The following is a 15,957-nucleotide window of genomic DNA, read 5'->3' as shown; positions in this document are numbered from 1 at the left end:
AATATTTGTTCAAAGTCTCTGCCATTTCCCTGTTTCCCATTATTAATTCCCCAGTCTCATCCTCTAAGGGACCAATGTTTACTTTAGCTACTCTCTTCCTTTTTATATACCTGTAGAAGCTCTTACTCTATGTTTTTATATTTTTTGCTAGTTCACTCATAATCTATCTTCTCCCTCTTTATTATTTTTTTAGTCATCCTTTGCTGGTTTCTAAAAATTTCCCAATCCTCTGGCCTACTACTAATCTTTGAAACATTGTATGCCTTTTCTTTCAATTTGATACCATCCTTAACTTCCTTAGTTAGCCCCGGATGGTTCATCCTTCTCGTAGAGTCTTTCTTTCTCACTGGAATAAACCTTTGCCGAGAGTTATGAACTATCTCCTTAAATGTCTGCCACTGCTTATCTACCATCTTATCCTTTAATCTATTTTCCCAGTCCACTTTAGCCAACTCTGTCTTTATGCCTTTGTAATTGCCTTTATTTAAGATTAGGACACTAGTCTCTCACCCTCAAACTGAATTTAAAATTCTATCATGCGATGATCACTTTTCCCTAGAGGATCCTTTACAATGAGATCATTAATTAACCCATGCTGACAAAACTCCCGACCTCCTTACCTGACATGATCCCCAAGCAGCGGGGAAGCCATGGGCGAACTCTTAAAATCTAAAGATGAGCTTAAAATAGTTTTTAAGTGCCTGTTAACAAGCTCTTAATAATCTAAATTGCCTCCCCGCCGCTTGGTATTGGGTCTGTTCAGCAATGACAGACCCAACATCTGGGAGACTAGCGTGGAGGTGGGTTGACAGCGGGTTCCCTACCCGCTGTCAAAAAACATTTTCCCACCCGACCCGCCACCAAATGCGCCGGCTGACCTCCCGAAAAATTCCCCCCATTGTGTCCAATTCTGGGCACCACACTTTAGGAAGGATGTCAAGGTCTTAGATGGGGTGCAACTGAGATTTACTAGAATGGTACCAGGGATGCGGGACTTCAGTTACGTGGAGAGGCTGGAGAAGCTGGGATTGTTTTCCTTAGAGAGCAGAGAAGATTAAGGGGAAAACCCTCCAGTAGTTGAAGGCAAAGATGACACGCAGGAAATTAGTTAATGGTTGTCATAGGCAAATCATCACAGTCCTCGGACATCGCTACAGGACTGAAAGAGACATGGACAATCATAAATTGTAGCAAACTAAAGCTGAACCTCCCGGGCCACCTTAGGGTGCTGGCTGTGCAAATTAGATGGATGCAGGACTTCAGTTACATGGAGTGACTAGAGAAGCTGGGGTTGTTCTCCTTAAGATAAGGTTAAGGGGAGATTTGATAGAGTTGTTCAAAATCATGAAGGGTTTTGATAGAGTAAATAAGGAGAAACTGTTTCCATTGGCAGAAGGGTTGGTTACTAGAGGACACAGATCTAAAATAACTGGCAAAAGAATCAGAGGCGAGATGAGGAGAATGTTTTATACAATGAATTGTTTTGATCTGGAATGTACTGCTGAAAGGGCAGTGGAAGCAGATTCAATGATGACTTTCAAAAGAGAATTGGATTATCACGAAGGTGAAAGATTTGCAGGGCTATGGGGAAAGGGCAGGGGAATGGGACTAACTGAATAGCTTTTTCAAAGAGCAGGCACAGGCACAATGGGCCAAATGGCCTCCTTCTGTGCTGTACCACTCTATGATTGGCACTAGGTGCAGTATAGCCCATTAACATAGCTTGACATCTTTTTTAATGTTAAGAAGGTTTGAGAATAGGAGTTTGGGCTCTCTCCTAACATTATAAATGAGCTACTGAGGAACTGATGCTTTACTGTTAAGTTCAATGTGCGGCACAACCGGCAGCATAATTCAGCATCTGCACTACAACTTTCTTCTGATGGTTCATAAATGGAAAATATATGGTGTGTATTTTAGTTATATTCTGGCTGTATAGTGTAGGGTTTTGCAAAAGAAGTATTTTTTTTTATTCAACCTTGTTCCATCCCTGATTATCAGAGATTGTATTCCAACTTGTGTCAACATTACTTCAAAAGGGGGAACAAAACACCTGAACTGCAACTGAACTTATGATTAATTTTGTGGTCAATGCTTTCTTTTATGCTTGAGATGTCAGGAACTAAAGTTACTAAGTTACTGTGTATATAGTCTGTAAATATACTCAGATTTGAACTGGGTAAATTAATTAATGTACATTTATTTACTATAGAATATATCATTACTAGAATATAAAGCTACATAAATGAAGCACAGAAATAGTGCATAATTTACAGTGAGATAGTAACATTTCAAGAACAACTCAACTTGATATTGGGAATGTCACTTGTTCAGTTTGGTTAAGAAGGAAAAAAATACTTCTATTTAAACAGCCTCAGAAACTTCTCAAAACACTTAGCGTACTATAAATTATTCTGAAGTGTACTATGTAGGCCAATGCAACAGCCATCTGTATGATTTTGCCATCCCCATTTGCAACGTTTTATCTTTCCTGCCTCTTACCTTAGCACAGTATGTTCCTTCAATTCCTTCCTCCCTTCTCACTCCCCACCCCTCTTCCCTGTCTCTGCACCTGCTTAATATCGGTTACATCTCCAGCTTTTTCCAGTTCTGATGAAGGGCCCCAGACCTGAAACGTTAACTCTGTTTCTCTCTCCACGGATGCTGCCTGGCCTGCTGAGTATTTCCAGCATTTTCTGTTGTTATTTCAGATTTCCAGCATCCGCAGTATTTTGCTATTGTATTAGTGTTTGGTTCACTGCCACCTCTCTTCTAGGACTGCCCACCTTGAAGAAGTTCTGCTCTTCCCTCCGACGATATTTCCGTTTGTCTCTTCAACCTTGTTCATCTTCATTGCTTTCAGTTTCCCTTCTCGTGTTTGATCAGGTATCTGCCAAGACTCGGTTTCACAGCCACACCTCTTTCCTCAACAACTGTCTCCGGTTCCGACTTATACCATGTGGATTCCAAGTGAACTTCCACCCTTCGTGTTTCGGATCCACCCAGGATTACAAATATCTCCAAGATATTCAGCGTTCCTCGAACTACTGCTCTCGCCGCATCCTGAGATCCACGCTCAATGCCATGCGCCACCGCATGAACACTCTCAACCTCTCTCTTCAGCAGCACCGACGCACTCTTTCTCAAAGCTGTCCGGGTCCACAGTTCCATTTCATCCTTCAACTCATCCGACACTTCAACAAAAAACTTTTTTTCTTTCTTTCTTAGGTCAAGGATCGCAAGCTTCATCAACTCTTGGACACCAACGCCCCTCCAGAACCTTCTTCCCCCTTCACTTTCCTCTGACCCCATCCCTTCTTCCAATCTCACCTCCTACTCAGGTCCCCTCCCTCAACTCTTTTTCTGGTACATTGATGACTGTATCGGTGCCATTTCCTGCTCTCGCCCTGAACTAGAAAAGTTCATTCACTTTACTTCCAATTTCCACCCTTCCCTCACCTTCACATGGTCCATCTCCGACTCTTCCCTTCCCTTCATTGACTTCTCCGTCTCCATTTCTGGCGATCGGCTATCAACAAACATCCACTACAAGCCCACTGACTCCCACAGCTACCTGGACTACACTTCCTCCCACCCCGCTTCCTGTAAGGACTCTATTCCATTCTCCCAGTTTCTCCATCTCCGCCATGTCTGTTCTGACGATGCCACCTTCCATACCAGTGCTGCCGACATGTCTTCCTTTTTCCTCAACCCCTCTACTGTGGTTGACACAGCCCTTGACCGTGTCCGTTCTATTTCCCACACTTCTGCTCTCACCCCTTCCCCTCCCCCCCAGAACCACAATAGGGTTCCCCTTGTCCTCACCTTTCACCCCACCAGCCTCCACATTTAACGGATCATCCTCCGCCATTTCCGCCACCTCCAACGTGATCCCACCACCAAACACATCTTCCCCTCACCTCCCCTTTCAGCATTCCGAATTGACCCCTCCCTCCACGACACCCTGGTCCACTCTTCAATCACCCCTAACAGCCCTTCCCCTTGCACCTTCCCATGCAAGTGCAGGAGATGCAACACCTGCCCTTTTACCTCCTCCCTTCCCACTGTCCAGAGCCCCCAACACCCCTTCCAGGTGAAACAGCAATTTACTTGTAGCTCTTGCAATTTAGTATACTGTATTCGCTGCTCACGATGCGGTCTCCTCTACATTGGGGAGACCAAACGCAGATTGGGTGACCGCTTTGTGGAACACCTCCGTTCAGTCCGTATGGGTGACCCTGAGCTTCCGGTCGCCTGTCACTTTAATTCTCCACTTCACTCCCACTCTGATCTCTCTGTCCTCGGCCTCTTACATTGTTCCAATGAAGCTCAACGTAAGCTCGAGGAACAGCACCTCATCTTTCGATTAGGCACTTTACAGCCTTCTGGACTCAACATTGAGTTCAACAATTTCAAACTATAACCCCTGCTCCCATTTTTCAGGCTGTATGATTTTGCCATCCCCATTTGCAACATTTTATCTTTCCTGCCTCTTACCTTAGCACAGTATGTTCCTTCAATTCCTTCCTCCCCTCCCACCACCCTGTGTCTCTGCACCTGCTTAATATATGTTACATCTCCAGCTTTTTCCAGTTCTGATGAAGGGTCACAGACCTGAAATGTTGACTCTGTTTCTCTCTCCACGGATGCTGCCTGGCCTGCTGAGTATTTCCAGCATTTTCTGTTGTTATTTCAGCAGCCATCTTGTTCACAGAAAGACCCCACAAACAGCAATGAGATGAATGACCAGTTTTTGATAGAATTTGTTGAGGGTGGAATGTTAAATAGGACACTGGAAGAACTGCTCTTCAGCTAGTGCGGTGGGTTCTTGACCATTTGAACAGGGAGAGAGGTCCTTGATTTAACATCTCATCCAAAGAATGGCAGTGCTACCTGGATAATGAGTTGGCATGGCAGCCTACATTATTCACTCAAGTCTTGGAGTGGAGCTAAAATTTTTTAATATAGAGGAGAGTGTGCTGCCGAATGAACCAACCAATGTACATCTGGACAGTCCCAATTTTGGGTGGGCTGTCAGAGAATTTTTAATCTAAGCTAAACTCCAGGGGCGAGAAACTAGATTGCGCAGTCTATATCCCTTGCCCCCCTCCTGATCTCCTTACTCCACCCGGTCTTACCACAGGCCCAGTGCTGGCATCTCCGCTGGCCAATTTTCCTCTTCGCAACTGGCACACTACCTCTTGGTGCACCGGTCGCACCCTGATGAAGCAAGAGAACACATTTTGCAGGGTTCTCTTGCGCACCAGTTTCCCTGCGGCAGTCATTGCCGCTGCGGAGTTCATGACTGAATAGTCTAAAATGACGTGCAGCAGACGCGTGCTTGATCCGCGTTGGGAGAGTTGCACATACCAAATTGGTTAGGGCATACTGGAGTTGTCCAGGGTTCCCACCTGAAACTAGAGTTAGGCCCATTGCCTGTGCAAATGGAGGGCCTAACTCCAGTGTCAGGCCACTTTGTGAAAATGGATCATGCTCTGCTCAGTTTTCTCAGGCGTAAAGCAGCCAAACCAGCAGTCCTTAAAGGGACTGCTGGAGATTGCCACCAAGAACGTATGGCTCCACAATGAAACTGTGGTCTGCTGCCGGCCATCCCTTGCCCCTCTCCTGATCTCCTTACTCCACCCGGTCTTACCACAGACCCAGTGCTAGCATCCCCACTGGTCGATTTTCCTCTTCGCAACTGCCACACTACCTCTTGGTGCGCCGGTCGCATCCTGATGAAGCAAGAGAACACATTTTGCAGGGTTCTCTTGCGCACCAGTTTTCCTGTGGCAGTCATTGCCGCTGCTGAGTTCACACCTGAATTCAGGTGTGAACCAATTTCTGGGCCTGGACATCCAATTTAAAAATATATATTGTAAGTTATTTTTTCATTTACTTCTATGTTTCATGATGTCGATGCTTTTCATATTAAAGGAAAAGGAAACTCTGGGGAAAATACTTTTGGTTTAAACTACTCAACATACACAAAGACACACATGTGTATATATATATAATTACCACAAATTATAAAATAAGGCGTGTCCCCTAATCTGCCACTGCAATACTAGTTATGGAAAGGAGCCTTGTTCTTTAGGGGCCAGCACTCAGGACCAGTCTGGGAACTGACGCAGAGCGACTTAATCACAGAAAGTCTTTTAACATCTGAGTATTGAGCTACATCCAGTGGCTATGTGTTTTTTTCAGAGTCTGGTTGTTTTGTATCAGCATCCAGCGCAGTCCAAAGTACTGGCTCCTGCTGAACTGAATGGAGTTGTTCAGTGATGCACACAACTTCTGCAGAGTGGACAACATTGGACAAATCCTTGGTATGTGGCTTGTGATCAAAATTCTCTTAGCTGGGAGAATTTCAATCAAGAACCACACACTGTGGTGTCGATCTGTGACAACAATATAAACATAGTAAACACAGCTGCATGCATCATGTGGGGTACAGGGATGCCCAAGAGACATTTGTATATTATTATCTCCTTATATTTCTTATCCTTTCTTTTCTACTGTATTTCTCTTCACGGCCCATTTGATTGTGGGATCTGTTACAAAGAGTGAAAACAAAAGTCGCTATGGAGAGCACGCCATCCCAGCATTCATTGTGATAGTAAAAGCCTTCGATTAAAATCACAGGCCCTGCAGTTTAAATAGAGGGCTTTCACTGCCGCTGTGGATACTGGGATCGACCCATCATCCATAGTGTTTGGTTGAATTCTCTGGTTCTCCAAGGAAGTATTGCTGGGAATTGCCAGCACTGTCCTTACAATCAAGATCGCGATCTTCAGCGGACTCATCTGCCAAATGTGGGCGAGTTAATAGACCAGGTTTTCTAATGTCACCGACTAACTGTAAAGGGAAACCCAAAATGCTAGGTCTCTGTGGCTCAAAAACGAGAGACATTTCTAAACAGCTTACTATTCATCTTAAGGGTGTTAAGATAGACCTGATGGGCTACTTTGAAGAAGAAACCCCCAGATTTTCCTTATCCATATAAGCACCGAATAGCAGCTGAACATTAAACCAGGCTGTTGAGGACACACAAGGCGGTCACTCGGATCTGTTCGTTCAACGCCACCGAGACGATTTGCGTCAAATTGCGGTCCCGGGGTACGACAAGTGAGAGTTGATGGGCTCACAGATGGTGTCCAGCCACAAGTCACTTGCCTCGCTGTTCACAGGAGTGAAATGGGCCTGTTTCCTAATGGTGAATGTGAGGGTGGACACTTGTTCACAAATACCGGGCGGTCCTCCCAAAATCTGCACCAGCGACTGAAGAGCCGCCCGCCGGTTCTCCATTTCTACAAATCTGATCGAATCAGAAACTGATGGTAACATTAGTGCACAGGGGATTGTTCCCGTTACTCGGGGAGGTTTTTCGATGAATGTGCAGCAGGAGCAGCGATAATATTCGATTCCAAGCCGCGGCCCCGGTCTGTCGGCTGCGCGCACGGCTCGGCCCGAGGAGGAGGAAGCCCGACCTGCCCAGGCCCAGGCCGAGGCTGCAGCTCAGCCGGAACCATTGTCCCGACTCTTTATCCGGGGAAGGCTGAGGGCGGTGCTCCGCTCATCTTTTTCCGGCTAAGATGGCGGCGCAGGTGGCGACTGTTTCACGTGGAGACGGTGCGGCAGTAGAAGCGGAATTCAGCGGTAAATGGCCGTGACTGGCCCCCCGGGAGCGATGGGTTGAGGGGAGCGGCGGGTTTTCATAAAGTTTAGAGCAAGGATAGGAGGAGCGGTTGTGGGGAGAGGAGCGGGTCCGTTTAGCCTGGCGCTCGTCCGCCCGCCGCAGTGACATGAGGAGTCCCCGTATTAGCCCGAACCTTCAGACAACGTTTGTTTAATGTTAATCAATTCCCGAATCCCTGTTGCTGTAAATTATTGGGATGATTTGGTTCAAAACCTCCCTTTCTCCGCTTCTTGTCTCCTTATTGGAGTCCCTCCAATCTGCACTGTTACCAACCCCTTGCTGGAACGGTTCCCTGCCTCTTCCCTTCCTCCATCTCTCTGTCGCCTTTAGCATCATTGACCACTCCACCCTCCTCCGACGTCTGCAGTAGACTTTCAGACACACTCCTCAGTTTGCCTGAGTCAAAGCAGGCATTACATTGCCAATGGCACCTACACCCCTGCTTGCTTTGTTGCCACGAGTGTGTTTACATGTAATTCACCCAGGTTTTAGATGATACAAAGCTAGGTGGGAAAGTAAGTTGTGAGGAGGACACAAAGAGCCTGCAAAGGGATATAGACAGGTTAAGTGAGTGGGCAATAAGGTGGCAGATGGCGTATAATGTGGGAAAATGTGAGGTTATTCACTTTGGTAAGAAGAATAGAAAAACAATATTTTTTAATGGTGAGAAACTATTAAATGGTGTTCAGAGAGATTTAGGTGTCCTCGTGCAAGAAAAACAAAGTTAGTATGCAGGTGTAGCAAGCAATTAGGAAGGCAAATGGTATGCTGGCTTTTATTGCAAGGGGGATTGGAGTACAGGAGTAAGGAAGTCTTGCTACAATTGTACAGGGCTTTGGTGAGACCACACCTGGAGTACTGTGCACAGTTCTGGTCTCCTTGTCTGAAGAAGGATATACTTGCCTTAGAGGCAGTGCAATGAAGGTTTACTAGATTGATTCCTGGGGTGAGAGGGTTGTCCTATGAATAGAGATTGAGTAGATTGGGCCTATACTCTCTGGAGTTTAGAAGAATGAGAGGTGATCTCATTGAAACATAAGATTCTGAGGGGAATTGACAGGGTAGATGCTGAGAGGTTGTTTCCCCTGGCTCGTGAGTCTAGAACTTAGTCTCAGGATAAGGGGTTGGCTATTTAAGACTGAGATGAGGAGGAATTTCTTCACTCAGGGTTGTGAATCTTTGGCATTCTCTACCCCAGTGGGCTGTGTATGCTGAGTCATTGAGTATATTCAAGGCTGAGATGGATAGATTTTTGGACTCTAGGGGAAATGATCAGCCATGACCTTAGTGAATGGCAGAGCAGGCTCGAGGGGCCGTATGGCCTACTCCTGCTCTTATTTCTTACGAAATCAAGGGATATGGGGACAGGGTGGGAAAGTGGAGTTGAGGTCAAAGATCAGCCGTGATCTTATTGAATGGCAGAGCAGGCTCGAGGGGCCAAATGGCCTACTCCTGCTCCTAATTCTTATGTTCTTAGTATATCCTAGGGGTCCATCCTTGGCCCCCTTTTCACTGTCTATGTGCTACTCCTTGTCAACATTATCCAGAAGCACAGGATCAGCTTCCACATATATGCTGCTAACCCTCACTTCCCCCTCCAAATCAAATGTTGCTGCCACCCTGTCAAATTGTTCAATATCAAGACTGGGATGGGCCAGAACTTCTCCAGCTGAATACTGGCCAGACTGAGGCCAACCTCTTCTGCCCCCATCAGTGCCTCTTCCCACAAGTTCATCGGCCTCCCTGGCTGCCATCTCGATCTGATTCAGCGAGGGTGTAACCTTGACTGTGAACTCTGCTTCCTCCTGACATCCACTTCCACCTTTGCAATGTTGCACATTTAAGGTGGGAGTCTAATGTGTATCACTTATTCTGTTAGTATTGTTTTGCACATCCCAAGTCATCCTTATTGAGCTGCACACAAACCTACTCTGAAAACTGTATTGTAAAGTTGTGAAGACTTGATAATAGTATTCTCAAATCTTTATCTCTTACTGGATTCTGTTGCATCATAAATTCACTTTTCAGGTTCCCACCAGTAACAAATTCAAGATATCGTTAACTCTGAGTCTGATGCTGTGAAATTTATGAAACTGTATATTATGTAATCAAGTATAAACATCTTGTACTGAGCAATTCAATCAGATGGTGGGTTCCTTTCAAGAATTAGTGTGCTTTTGTGGCTTTAATCCGTTCACTTGTGTATGTATATATTCATAAGAACATAGAAATAGGAGCAGGAGTAGGCCATTCGGCCCCTCGAGCCTGCTCCACCATTCAATAAGATCATGGCTGATCTTCTACTTCAACTCCACGTTCCTGCACTATCCCCATATTCTTTGATTCCGTTAATATCCAAAAATCTATCGATCTCTGTCTTGAATGTACTCAACGACTGAGCCTCCACAGCCCTCTGGGGTAGAGAATTCCAAAGATTCACGACCCTCTGAGTGAAGAAATGTCTCCTCATCTCAGCCCTAAATGACCGACCCCTTATTCTGAGACTGTGATCCCTGGTTCTAGACCCCCCAGCCAGGGGAAACATCCTTCCTGCATCTACCCTGTCAAGCCCTGCAAGAACTTTGTATGTTTCAATGAGATCGCCTCTCCTAAATTCCAGAAAATATAGGCCTAGTCTACTCAATCTCTCCTCGTAGGACAATCCCCTCATCCCAGGAATCAGTCTGGTGAACCTTCGTTGCACTCCCTCTATGGCAAGTATATCCTTCCTTAGGTAAGGAGATCAAAACTGTACACAATACTCCAGGTGTGGTCTCACCAGGGCCCTATATAATTGCAGTAAGGTGTCTTTACTCTTATACTCAAATCCTCTTGTAATAAAGGCCAACATACCATTTGCTTTCTTAATTGCTTGCTGTATCTGCATGTTAACTTTCAGTGATTCGTGTACAAGGACACCCAGGTCCCTCTGAACACCAACATTTCCCAATCTCTCACCATTTAAAAATACCCTGCTTTTCTATTTTTCCTACCAAAGTGGATAACTTCACATTTCTCCACATTATATTCCATTTACCATGTTCTTGCCCACTCACTTAGCCTGTCTATATCCCCTTGAAGCCTCCTTGCATCCTCCTCACAACTTACAATCCCACCTAGCTTTGTATCATCAGAAAAATTGGATATATTAATTTGGCCCCCTCACCCAAATCATTGATATAGATTGTGAATAGCTGAGACCCAAGCACCGATCCTTGCGGTACCCCACTAGTTACAGCCTGCCAACCTGAAAATGACCCGTTTATTCCTACTCTCTGGTTAATGGACAGAAAACAATCATCAATCCATGCTCATATATTACCCCCAATCCCATGAGCCCTAATTTTGTTTAATAACCTCTTGTGTGGCACCTTATTGAATGCCTTCTGAAAACCCAAATACACCACATCCACTGGTTCCCTTATCTATTCTGCTAGTTACCACCTCAAAAATACTCTAACAGATTTATCAAACATGATTTCCCTTTCATAAATCCGTGTTGACTGCCCAATCCTATTATTATTTTCAAAGTGCCCTGTTACCACATCCTTAATAATAGATTCTAGCATTTTCCTTACTACTAATGTCAGGCTAACTGGTCTGTCGTTCCCTGTTTTCTCTCTCCCTCCTTTCTTAAATAGTGGGATTACATTTGCTACCTTCCAATCCACGGGAACCGTTCTAGAATCAGTGGAATTTTGGAAGATGACAACCAATGCATCCACTATTTCTATAGCCACCTCTTTCAAAACCCGAGGATGTAGGCCATCAAGTTATGGGGATTTATTGGCTTTCAGTCCCATTAATTTCTTCAGTACTATTTTTTTGCTAATACTAATTTCTTTCAGTTCCTCATTCTCGCTAGACCCTTGGTTCTCCACTATTTCCGGGAGGCTTTTTGCATCATCATCCATGAAGACAGACACAAAGTACTTGTTTAATTTCTCTGCCATTTCCTTATTCCCCATTATAATTTCTCCTGTCTCAGCCTGTAAGGGACCCACATTTACTTCCACTAATCTTTTTCCTTTTTACATACCTATAGAAGCTTTTACTGTCTTTTTATGTCTCTCGCTAGTTTAATCTCATTCTATTTTCAATTTTTTGGTCCACCTTTGCTGAATTCGAAAATCCCCCCAATCCTCCGACTTACTGCTCTTTTTGGCAACATTATAAGCCTCTTCCTTTGATCTAATACTGTCTTTAACTTCTCTTGTTAGCCACGGTTGAACCACTTTTCCTGTGGGGTTTTTGTGCCTTTTAAAGGAATGTATATTTGTTGTAAATTATGTATTAATTCTTTAAATGCTAGCCATTGCTTCTCTACCGTCACACCTTTTAATGTAGTTTCCCAGTCTATCTTGGCCAACTCGCCCCTCAGTCCTACGTAGTTTGCTTTGTTTAGATTTAAGACCCTAGTTTCGGATTTAACTAAATCACTTTCAAACTTAATATAAAATTTTATCATATTATGTTCACTCTTCCCTAAAGGCCCCTTTACTACAAGGTTATTAATTAACCCTTTCTCATTGCACAATACTAGATCTAAAATAGCCTGTTCCCCAGTTGGTTCCTCAACATACTGATCTAGAAAACTATCTTGCATACATTCCATGAATTCGTCCTCCACACTATTACTGCAAATTTGGTTTGCCCAGTCTATATCTAGATTAAAGTCCCCCATCATTACTGTATTACCCTTTTTGCATGCACCTCTAATTTCCTCATTTATACTCTGCCCTACATAAGTGTCAAAATGTGGGGAGGAAGAGAGATAAATGATACAAAACTTTTGGCTTGTTCTGTTATCAACCAGTACCTTAGAGGGAATGCAGAGAAACTTCACTAGATAATACCAGTTATCCCACCCTATCTGCAATATTTTTAGCCCCATATCCCCTCCTAAATACTCAGCTACCCTGACTTTAGCCTTCTGTGACACTCCCCTCCCTTCACCTCACCCTTGATGGCAATCTTCAGTCACCTTAGTTCTACTCTTTGGAGCCTCCCCTCTAAACCTCTGTCATTCCACCTATAAAAATCTCCTCTCAGCCCTCCTAATCGCTTCCTGGCTTGGCCTCAGTTTTCATTATGCCTATTTGTGAAGTACCTTGGGATGTTTTTGATGCTAACGGCATTTTATACATAGATACATAGATACATAGAAGATAGGAGCAGGAGTAGGCCATTCGGCCCTTCGTGCCTGCTCCGCCATTCGATGAGATCATGGCTGATCCTTTAATTCAGTATCCCGTCCCCGCCTTCTCTCCGTAACCCTTAACCCCTTTTGCCCGTAGAAATATATCTAATTCCCTCTTAAATATATTTAATGAGCTGGCGTACACTGCCCTCTGTGGCAATGAGTTCCACAGGTTCACCACTCTCTGAGTGAAGAAATTCCCCCTCATCTCTGTCCTAAATGGTTTAGCCCTTATCCTTAAATTATGTCCTCTAGTTCTGTTCTCACCCGCCAAGGGAAACATTCCTTCTGCATCCAGTCTGTCTAGACCTGTCAGAATTTTATACACTTCTATGAGGTCCCCTCTCAATCTTCTAAACTCCAGTGTGTACATCCCTAAACTACATAGTCTCTCCTCATAGGTCATTCCCGCCATTCCTGGTATCAGCCTGGTGAATCGCCGCTGCACCCCCTCCATGGCAAGAACATCCTTCCTCAGATGAGGCGACCAAAACTGTACACAGTACTCGAGGTGTGGTCTCACCAGTGCCCTGTACAGCTGCAGCAAGGTATCCCTGTTCCTGTATTCTAACCCTTTTGCTATGAAGGCCAGCATACCGTTTGCCTTCTTGACCGCCTGTTGCACCTGCATGCTCGCCTTCAGTGACTGGTGTACAAGAACACCCAGGTCTCTCTGTACTTCCCCCTCTCCCAATCTATTGCCATTTAAATAATAATTTGCCCTCCCGTTCCTGCACCCAAGGTGGATAACTTCGCACTTGTCCACATTATAGTGCATCTGCCATTTATCCGCCCAATCGCCCAGTCTGTCCAAATCGCTCTGGAGCTTCCTGGTCTCTTCCTCTGAGCCCACCCCCCCTCCTAGTTTAGTGTCGTCTGCAAATTTGGAAATGCTGCATCCGACTCCCTGATCCAGGTCATTAATGTAAATTGTGAACAGCTGGGGGCCCAGGACAGATCCCTGTGGTACCCCACTTGTTACTGCCTGCCATTCAGAAAATGAGCCGTTTATTCCAACTCTCTGTTTTCTATCTGACAGCCAGTTCCCTATCCACGCCAAAACTTTCCCCTTTATCCCATGAGCCTCAATTTTCCATGCTAATCTTTTATGTGGGACCTTATCGAAGGCCTTTTGGAAGTCCAGGTACACCACATCTACTGGCTCTCCCCCATCTATTCTACCAGTTACTCCCTCAAAAAATTCCAATAGATTAGTCAAGCACGATTTACCCTTTGTAAATCCATGTTGACTCTGTCCTATCCTGCATTTATAAATGCAGGTTGTTGTGATCACTGCAGCAACTACAAAGCAGTCTTATTAACTTTTTTAAAAAAGGATGTTTCCCCTGTATTATTGTTGCAAAATATCCAATAGGGCATATTATGCCACAATATTGATGAAGGCAGGAAAGACGTCCAGGGCCCGTGCCTGAAACAGGCATTAAGGTCTTTGCAAATAGGGAGACTAATGCCTGTGAGGCCCCCTTTGCAAAATTGGGCTACCACGAAAGGAAACCCATGTAGCCTAACCAGCAATTTTTAAAGGGACCGCAAAGGTAAGTTTAAAAAGAAATGATACTTGCCTGAATGTGGGACAGGGAGGTGCAGGAGTGCTTCTCCTGGGTCCATTGCAATGCTGAAAACCATTGCTGGCCCCTGATTTCTTCCTCTCTCTCTCCCAGGAGCTACCTGAGGGCTGATGCCAGTGGCCCAAAATTTAAATCTTTGCCGGCGAGCCGCCTGGGAACGCCCAGCAGGCATCTGCAGCTCACCGGCCTTGTGTAAATGAGGCCCGAGGCCCATTATGAGGTGTGCCTCGGGAACACCCATTCCGTCCAGGGGTTGTTCCCTCTGTCCAGTCTGTCGACGCAAATTCATTTCTAGGCTGTTGTGTCAAGTAAGTGTGGTTTTAGCTGATGTTGAGTGACACAATTCTGGCAGCTACCGTCTAGTTATTCTGTACACTTCATTTAAGTCTTAAAGTTTGTGCTGCCTTTTAAACGCATCTTGCATGACTTATCTTGAACATATTAGACGGGACCAACAGCAATTTACTCCCAGGTCTGAAACTGCTCGCTATGAGGTAGGTAGGACTTAAAAGACTAGCACAAGCTGACTCTTCTCATTACCCACCTTCTCTGCCCCCAGCCTACATTATAATTTGCTGTGCACAGATTAGGTGCAAATCTGCACCCCAATGCTTGTGGGTCTGCTAATGGGCCTGGCCATGGTGGCCATCCACAGGTCTAGGTTGGACGTGGCCCATGTGGGTGGTCGCTCTGGCTGCCTGCCTCTCTTCTGCCGTCTTGTCCGTGTCCGGGTGGCCCGGAGAAGGAGCATGTGGTGTCTGCCGGTAGAGTTGAGGCCTCCCTCGACCGATGGCGTTGGACACTGGTGTCAGTATTATTTAATTTGATGGTTCCTTTGTTTTTTATGATTTAGTGTTCTATTGTGCCCCTCTTTTGTTAGGTTTTTTGTTTGTGACACTGGGGCAACCCAGTTCTCCGTATGGGTTTTATTATTTTTTTTAAAAGGCATCCTAATGCTTTGTGATAGTGTGTTAATCTGCAAATACCCTGTGACACTGGACTGCTCTTGTGTCAGCATGTTTATATTTTGTTGGTTAACTTGGCCAATCTGTTCAATTTGTCCACTGGTAAATTGAAAAATTCTGAAGTGCACTAGCATATCGAAGTGCCTCTGCATTGTCTACATCAAAATCTAAATAAATCAAAAATAGCCTAGGATTGTAGAGATTGTGCTGAGTATTGTTCTTGAATGCTTTAGATTTTATATTTTCAAAACCGAGTTCCTGTTCCAGGCAACAAATCAGTGTTGCGCTAATGTAACAGGAATTCAGTTTTGAAAATATAAAGTTTGAATGTCAGGTCTAAACACAATGGGATGCAAATAGTTTCTAATTTTTGTTTCTTAAATATTTCTAAGCCTGTGTTTTATTATTCAGTTGAGCTGTGAGTCTGTTCAAAAGCTATAGCTTTGAAATTGCTGAACCTCTCGTTGACACTAGATGTCAGCATTGCATCAAATGAAAATCACG

General features: G+C 44.7%; 1 protein-coding gene across 3 annotated transcripts in view; it reads left to right on the top strand.

Moving 5' to 3' along the window:
- The first annotated feature begins 7,378 nt into the window (after positions 1 to 7,378).
- rrp15 (ribosomal RNA processing 15 homolog) overlaps positions 7,379 to 15,957 on the top strand; it is a 49,571-nt gene continuing 40,992 nt past the window's right edge. Inside the window, exons 1-2 of one of the 3 annotated variants that reach the window (XM_085981039.1) lie at positions 7,379 to 7,659; positions 13,301 to 13,447. In XM_085981039.1, the coding sequence (XP_085837165.1) occupies positions 7,596 to 7,659; positions 13,301 to 13,447 (211 nt within the window). In that variant the 5' untranslated portion in view covers positions 7,379 to 7,595. The remainder of the gene's footprint in view (positions 7,660 to 13,300; positions 13,448 to 15,957) is intronic. The other 2 variants (XM_085981049.1, XM_085981045.1) reach the window with 2 other exon arrangements.

The sequence above is a fragment of the Somniosus microcephalus genome, chromosome 3, assembly GCF_052327205.1.
Source record: "Somniosus microcephalus isolate GS21.2 chromosome 3, FLI_Smic_1.0, whole genome shotgun sequence".
Lineage (NCBI taxonomy): Eukaryota > Metazoa > Chordata > Chondrichthyes > Squaliformes > Somniosidae > Somniosus > Somniosus microcephalus.
This window is presented reverse-complemented; position numbering and strand designations above follow the sequence as displayed.